The sequence below is a fragment of the Labeo rohita genome, chromosome 16 (assembly GCF_022985175.1).
Source record: "Labeo rohita strain BAU-BD-2019 chromosome 16, IGBB_LRoh.1.0, whole genome shotgun sequence".
Classification (NCBI taxonomy): Eukaryota; Metazoa; Chordata; class Actinopteri; order Cypriniformes; family Cyprinidae; genus Labeo; species Labeo rohita.
In genome coordinates this window covers 27301259-27309926 of record NC_066884.1, presented here as the reverse complement: position 1 = coordinate 27309926, position 8668 = coordinate 27301259, and the positions used below count along the sequence as shown (strand labels likewise).

Genomic DNA, 8668 nt, shown 5'->3' with positions numbered 1-8668 from the left:
ATTAAACGCCTGGGCGGCTTTTTGATAAGAGATACTTGAGATATGAGACGTTATTTAAAGGAACTGTGAGAGCTACCATAGACATCCATCCTACCAGGGAAGACAGAGTCTGCGTAAAGATGTGGAAGACATGTGTGACTTTGGCACTCCTCATATGTATCCGAGGTAAGACCTTGCTTACTTTCAGGACAGTGGCATATATTATTTCTTTGCCACTCTTTTTCTGCTCTGTTCTATGGCAGGCTCTATTTTTAAGTTGGATAAAGAACCTCTCCGTCTTAAGATTTAAACAATTTTCCAATGGAATAACATGCAAAAATTTCCTAGCTACCTGACACATCACTAAAAAGGTGTTTTGAAATATCACACCTCTTACATGATTGGCATGTCTTTGGAGGGTGGATTTTTGTAGTCAGAGGGAGGTCCAGTTGAGTGGTTCAATCTGGCAGAAGATATCAAAACATTTAACATCTTATAGCAACTTTAATAAGACGACCCATGGTTTTCTAATAGGCAAGCTTATGTCATCTGGAGCCTTTGCAATAGACCAAACTATGTGCAGCTGCACTCGTATAGTGGTTGCAGAAAAACACTGGTGACAAGTGGAGGTAAACGGGTAAAATTCATGGAATAAGAGAGGAGAAAAAAAATTGTTTTTCTGCCTTTTGAAGTCAAAATCAGAATGCAAATCATTTTTATAGAATACTGTCGTCAAAGATGCCATTTGGAGCTAAACGCACAAGTTTAAACGTACATGCTATGAATGAAAACTGCTATGATCACTCTACTTTTAAAGCATAAATTTGATTTAAACAATAGGTCTACATAATATTCACATATGCTGTTCATAGAGGACGTATTGAATTATGCATGAACTATTATTTAAACCTATTACTATTAACATTTTTACATAACATTTATTGATTTTTCTCACAATTCTGACTTTTATTTTTTTTATTTATTTTTTTATTTTTTTTCACAAATTCAAGTTTATGTCTCCTAATTTGTACTTTATAACTCAATGTAACTCAAAAATAGTGAGTTTGGGGGGGAAAAAAAGCCAGAAGTGTGGAATATAAACTCCTATTCAGAGCAGAGAGGAAAAGATCAAATGATGAGTTGTTTTTCCTTATTAGAACTGTGAGATATAATCTTTCTCGTAATTGCAAGAATAAAGTCAGAGTTTTGAAATATAAAATCAAATGTACCTTTTTTTTTTTTTTAATTCTTGTATTCAATTAATTCTTGTGCTTCCCGAATGTTTACAAACTTATAATTGGTCTACATAACTGTCTCTAAGCAGTTTCTCTCTTTTTCACAGTTCATGCACATGGCCCTATGCATCCTCGTATTGGGGGTGGTGTTAATGCCCCCAGTAACGCGTGGCCGTGGATGGTCAGTTTGCACAACCTCACCTACCATTTTTGTGGAGGTTCCCTCATCAGCCGTAAATGGGTGCTGTCAGCAGCTCATTGCTTCTTTGGGTTAGAGCCATATCAATGCATGCAGTAAATATAGACTTAAGACCTGCCTTTTGTGATTGCTCTTGCACTATTTTTGCTCCTTTAATAGGCCTACTGTTACTGCGCACAACATACGTGTGTACTTGGGAAAGTGGACACAGCGTGAACGAAATAATAATGAAGTCATGACCACTGTAGAACAAATTTACATTCACAACTTGTACAGTACAACCACTGACGATAGAGACAATGACATTGCTCTGCTGCTCTTGTCTTCTCTGGTCACATATAATGCTTATATTCGTCCAGTGTGTCTGATTGCCAGTGGCAGTGATTTCCCTCCTGGCACCAACAGTTCGATCATAGGCTGGGGAAGAACTTTACTTGGAGGTACAAAGTTTCTGTCGGTAACTAGATTTGACAGATTTATTCCTATAAAAGCATCATGATAATGTGTGTTGTGTGTGTCTGTGTCCAGAACGCCTACCTTATCCTGGGACTCTGCAGCAGGCTGTAGTTCCTGTGGTGAACCATACTCAGTGCTATAACCAGCTGACCACACTAATTATTAAATATAACTCGAGGAGAATGCGCAATAATTTGCAACAAACATACAAACGAGTCACCAATAATATGATTTGTGCTGGCATTCCTTGTGGTGGCGTAGACACAAACATGGTAAAACAACAGGACGACTGTTACTCATAACTGCATACAGACCATGTCTGCCTGAATGCCTGTCAATATTTGCTGTATCTTTATACATCTAATATTTGATTTTTGCTTTTCTGTTTGACGAAAAAATCCCAATCTCTTTGCTGTCTGCAGGGGGACTCTGGAGGTCCACTGATGAGTTGGCATAATTCATCATGGGTTCAGCATGGTATCACCAGCTGGGGTTTCGGCTGTGGTCTACCCAATATACCCAGTGTGTATACCCGTGTCTCACAATATCAGCAATGGATTACAAACATTATAAGTAACCATCCAAGCAGGGAGCTTCCACAATTCATCAGCCTGCAACCAGGTAAAATTCTCTCACACATTTATACAGTTATACACATTTGTGCATCATTAACAACACACTTCTTTGACTGATGATTGATTGAATTATGTGTAATCGATATAGGGTATACGGGGGTGTCCGGCCTGTGAGTCACCACAGTAATACACACACAACACATGCAGCAATTTCACATGAACAAGAGTGTGTTGTGACTGTAAATCAGTATGTAATCATATACAACTATAACACACACACACACTTTTTTTTTTTTTTTTTTTTTTTTTTGTAGTAGTAGTAGTAGTAAAACCATTGTTAATTTTTGTAAGAGATGACAACTATAGTAGCTTTTCATTAGGACAATAACAAAGGACAATTTAACAAAAGAGCTTTACAATTAAATAAAAAGCTCTCTTCTATTTTACAGTTTAGTTTTAATTTTCATTTTAGTAAAATGGTCATTCAAAAACACAATTTACAACTTAAATCTGCATGTATCTGTTGCTGATAGCAGTAAAATTTACTTTACTGCATCCTCAAAATGTTTTACTCTAAAATGTGCATTTCCGTTTGACAAAGAATGCAGCATTTTATTCTAGATTGTAGAGTTTAGATTCTAGCCTTATCAAAAACCCACACTGTACATTCTCTCATTTCACTGTAGTTTGTTTTTCTCTCTGCAGTCTGAGGTGTATTGTAGCTCTGAAGATTCTTCAAAAATGACCTTACATGTCAGTCACACAATAAAGTCCCTTTAATTTCCAGTGAAGATTGCTTTTAAAGCTCATGTGATGCCAGTTTCACTGCAAACTTCTTATCACAGAGCTGCTCCAAACCGCAATGTTTAAGAGCACTTGTCTGTTTTTCTCTCATCTGTTCTGAACCTTGCCGCCTTTTTGCATATTTGCCAATATCCTCAATCATACTCTAGATCTTCCACATAAATGTTTGTCTATACTTAAAATGACTAATAGTTTGAAATGTAGTTTGTAGAGTTTTTTTTTTTTTTTTTTTTTTTTTTTTTTCTGGTAAATGAGACTATTTTAAATTTTACTTTCATTCAAATATTTTTATATTGACTAAATAAATTCTTTGAGCATCTATTATTATATTATAGCTGTTTATGTTGTTTATTTGTCTGTGGTGTTTTTAATATGCTTTTAGACAAACCATGTGCCCGTCCAATAATCAATACCATTGCTGAGCATTTTCTCTTAAAACTGTAGTTTCCCAAAGGCTGTCCCAGAAATGTGGTTTGAAACAGCCCTTTTTTTGCTACGTCGAGCCTTCAAGGCATTTTAAGGGCACAACTGTAGTTGTCCGCTAGTAAAAACATAGTTTTATCAGTCATTATCCGTGTTTCGCCATTATTTTGCGTTTACTACAGTTCAGTTAGTGAATAGTTAGTTAGTGATAACACAAAACTCATTTTGCTTTCATTGGAGTTGTAAATGTTTCCTTCCATCCCATCCCGGACCGGCGCATTATAACCAATCACACAAGACTCGAATGCAGTGGCCAATCAGAGGCGTTCAGAACAGTCATTGCTGAAACCTGGAGTTTTGCTCAGACTGAAACTCACGAATTCCCTCATCATAAATGACAAAGTTTTTTTTTTTTTTTTTTTTTTTTTTTTTTTCAAAAAATCACAAATGTGATGTTGATTTTATACAACAGTTCAATAAATTAGAAGTTAACATTAAGATACTTACATTTTAGACACCATATTGCCTATTTTTGCTCTATTTCGCCAACAAAAAATCATTCCAAACACAGCCACTGCACTGTTTTGAGTCTCTAAACAACATGACGGTATATTTCCAGTAATTTCCAATATCAGCATTCAACGTTTTAGGATTAAAATATTACAACATTATTCATGCATTTGTAACTGCAGGTTAAATGCATTTATGACACAGTGAAACAGTGGGTAAATGCATCTAAATGCCAGTTCAGTTGCAGCGTTTGTGTTTCCTCTATATTGAAAATATGAATTTTGTTGTTAATGATTTTATTTATGTGGTAACAGTCTAAAATGTCTTATATTATTCTAGGCTGACGCAAAACATAATGCACACTTTCAGAAAAAGAATGGCTTTATAAAGATTAAAAAAAATGCCCACAAAAGGAAAAAAAAAAACTTGTTTGAAAATATTAATTTCCTCAGCTAGATATGTAATTATTAAATAGATATGTATGCCTGTTGGGTCATTATATTGGGTTATTTTTTCAGTGTTGGGTAGTTTTTTGTGTAACCCAACTGCTGGATCTCACTGACCACTCAAACTATACACCCCTCCCCCTCCCACTGACGAAATAACCCAGCGTTGGCACTTTAAAGGCGAAGTCCACTTCCAGGGCAAAAATTAACAGATAATTTACTCACCCCCTTGTCATCCAAGATGTTCATGTCTTTCTTTCTTCAGTCGGTAAGAAACGGTTTCTTGAGGAAAACATTCTCTACTTTTTCTCCAATATAACTTAGTAGACTTAAATGGTGCCTCCAAGTTTGAACTTCCAAAATGCAGTTTAAATGCAGCTTCAAATGGCTGTAAACGATCCCAGCCAAGGAAAAAGGGTCTTATCTAGGGAAACGATCGGTCATTTTTGAAACACATTTACAATTTATTTACTTTTTAACCTCAAACATTCGTGTTGTCTCGTCTCTGTGATGCGCATGCGTAGTCTGTGTAATTCGGGTCAACGCAGTTAGGGTATGTCGAAAAACTCCTGTCTCGTTTTCTTCTTCAGTGTCAAAATCATCCTACATCACTGTTTCACCTTTTTTTTTTTTTTTTTTTTTTTTTTTTTTTTTTTTTTTTGTAAAGGGTGTTTGATCTTCTCTACATGTTCACTTTGTAAACACTGGGTCAGTATTTCTGCAGCGATGTAGGACGATTTTGAAGTTGGGAAAGAAAACGAGATGGTAGTTTTTCAACATACCCTAACTGTATTGACCGTATTGAACTGGGGTAAAAAAAAAAAAAAAGAGTTCACACAGACTTAGGCTGCGTTTACACTAGTGCGTTTTCATTTTAAAACGCATAACTTTTGCTAAGGTTACACCTGTCATTTACACTACTCTGGCGTTTCCGACTCTCGAAAACAGAGACTTTTGAAAACGCTGCAGACCCGGTTTTAGTTTGAAAACGATGGCATGGCTGCCCACGTTCTCTCTGCGTATCCTTGACGACCATGTAAACAATAACATCATGCTCATTGTTGTGTCTATAGATATGTATAGGTAGATGCATCATTCGACCACTCCAAGCATGTAGACGCATCTGCCATCTAAATAATAGGGAATCTACCTATACATATCTATTGTTGTACCTGCATGAATGGTCATGTGACATGTGTTTCCAGTTGTGTAATGTAGATCAAAACACAGTGACAACGCTAGTGTACAGGAAGATTGTTTTCATTTTGAAAAGAAAACGCACTAGTGTAAACATGGCCTTAGACAAGATGAGCATTTAAGATTAAAAAGTAAATAAATTGTCAATTTGTTTAAAAAATGACAGATCGTTTCACTAGATAAGACCCTTCTTCCTCGGCTGGGATCATTTAGAGCCACTTGAAGCTGCATTTAAACTGCATTTTGGAAGATCAAACTTGGGGGCACCATTGAAGTCCACTATATGGAGAAAAATTCGGGAATGTTTTCCTCAAGAAACATAATTTCTTATTGACTTAAGTAAGAAAGACATGAACATCTTGGATGACAAGGGGGTGAGTAAATATATGTACATTTTTGTTCTGGAAGTGGACTTCTCCTTTAAGCCAGCTGTTGGGTTACAGTTGGCGCACGGGCATTTTCATTCTTCTCAGCGCCGCCAATTTAGTGGACTTCTTCGTGAAATAAAGGTTTGTATACGTTTTATTCCATCTTAAAGTCTTTATTGTGCTGTAAATTATTTTTTTATAATAATTTATAAAAACATACGGACGAGATGTCAGTCAGTTAAATGTGTCAGTAACGGTCGTTTTGCATGGTGAAAACACCTTGCCTTGCATAACATAAACTGATTTTATTCGTTATGATACTGCTTCTAATTCATTCGGATGTTAAAATATGTTCTCAAACCTCTGTACTATGCTGGATAATTCACTTTGTCAAATTTTTGTCCATGGGTGTTTTCACTTGTTAATAAATATTCACGTTTTGATTATTACTGTTGCCCCTAGTAATTCTATGTCTGTGTCCAACCTATTTTTGGTTTATTTAAAGCCAGCAATAATAATTTTCATTTAATGTTTGAGTTAATTAAAACAACCCAGCACTTTTGGTCAAAGATTTAACCCAACTAGCTGGGTTAAAACAACCCAACACTGGGTTTATCCATATCTGACCCAGCATTGGGTTACAAAAAAACCCCTAATTAGGTTGTTTTAACCCAGCGTTTTTTAGTGTACTCTGGGTGTGTACGTGCTTGTTTGTTCACTATTCACTGCTTGTGTGTGTGCGCACTTGAATGGGTGAAATGCAGAGCACAAATTCCAAGAGTGGGACACTATACTTGGCCGCACGTCACGTCCTTTCAAAAAAAGCTGTTTCCCCTGACAAAAACACCATCTCAGTATGGATGGAAGGCCAAAACAGAGAGAAAATTGAAGAAAATATTACACTACCATAGAAACAGTAATTGAAACGGAAAAGTTCAAACGGAAAAATGATGCATTTAAGGGAGCTGTTCCTTATGTTGAATGTGCATATTTAACTCTCTTTAACATAGCATACACATTCATTCATAAAAACTGGTTTGCAGGAATGGGGCAAACGGTGAGTAAAAATTATGATTATCAGGGTCAGTATGTATAGAGGGTTTGCATCTACGTCACGTTTTGGTCAGTCACCTGATATGCACGGCCATATCAGCGATACTCGGATGTAAACAACAGCATGGATTGCATGGTTAACGAAGACATTGTTCTACTAATTTATGCTGTCTAAACCATGGAAAAATGTGTGGAAGATGCTAAATCATATAGAGAAGGACTTAGTAAGCAGGAAATGGCATTATATATTTTGACAAACTGAAGTTAACACAGGGCTCAACGCTAAGGATTTTCTTATACTACTTGCCCTGCCAATATATTCACTGGTCCTCCCACAAGAAAATAAAATAATGCCGTTATCATTGATTTTGACCCATCTTTTATTTTAATAAATCAGCTTATATGACACCAACATTTTAGATACCAATTAAATTGTACAGTTCTTATTTCGATACCACAGCAAAAACTTAGGGCCTAACAACTAAGTTCAAACATTATTAAAGACACTGAACAGTCAGTAAATAAGAACAAATGAACAAATTACAAGCAATAGCATAACTGAATATATAGAACAACGATACGAATAAAAAAAAAATGAAGCTGTTTTTTAAGGACAAACAGCAGATGGGCTGAATGAGATGCAAATTCATCAAGTGGCGCTTATGGAACAGTAGTGATAGTGTTTTCTTGGTTACTGCTGTAAACAAAGCTGCGCTATGCTTATTAACACTGCTTTATAATGCATTATAGAGAGGCAAGATGAAAAGAATACACTATGTAAACTTTTCTGAAAACAGACAGTTCCCTTTAGAGATCCATTAATATAAACTCCTACCCCCAATTAATTATTTAGAATTTTCTTCCAATATTTTGTGCATCATGAACAGTGAGATTGATCGGCCTGCTTCATTTTCTCCTCTTTACATCCATCTTCAGCGTTTCTGGTCTCTGTTAATGACCTGTTACAGACTAAATGTAATAATAACGTAATATTTCCAATCAGATGACATTTTGGAACAAGAATGCAGTGCATTGAATGTACCAGTAGCACCAGGCCATAGGGCAGTCCATATCGTCGAGCCCTGTGATATAGGTGGTAAATATCCATAAATATCCTTCGTCGTGAACTGACGACCCGAAAATAAAGTTGCCATATCGGCGATATTCAGATGTAAACAACAGCATGGATTGCACGGTTAATGTACTACTGAATATGTTATTCTGCTAATTTATGCTGTCTAAACCTCGGGAAAAAATGTGTGGAAGCTGCTAAATCATATAGAGAAAGGCTTATTAAGCAGGAAAGGGCACAATATTTTGACAAACTAAAGTTAATAGGTGGAAAAGATACGTACCAGCAGTTTTAATATTAGCATAATATTTCACCTACCTGACTGGAAATTATAAGAACAAACACGAATGT

The 8668-nt window shown here is 36.0% G+C and overlaps 1 protein-coding gene across 1 annotated transcript; it reads left to right on the top strand.

The window, feature by feature from the left end:
- LOC127178870 (tryptase) lies at nt 1–3446 on the top strand. Its single transcript, XM_051132034.1, has 7 exons — nt 1–165; nt 1322–1484; nt 1573–1853; nt 1942–2141; nt 2292–2490; nt 2593–2614; nt 3150–3446. The coding sequence occupies exons 1-7, from the start codon at nt 120–122 to the stop codon at nt 3187–3189; spliced, it is 951 nt and encodes a 316-aa protein (XP_050987991.1). The 5' UTR covers nt 1–119; the 3' UTR covers nt 3190–3446.
- The last annotated feature ends 5222 nt before the right edge of the window (nt 3447–8668 follow it).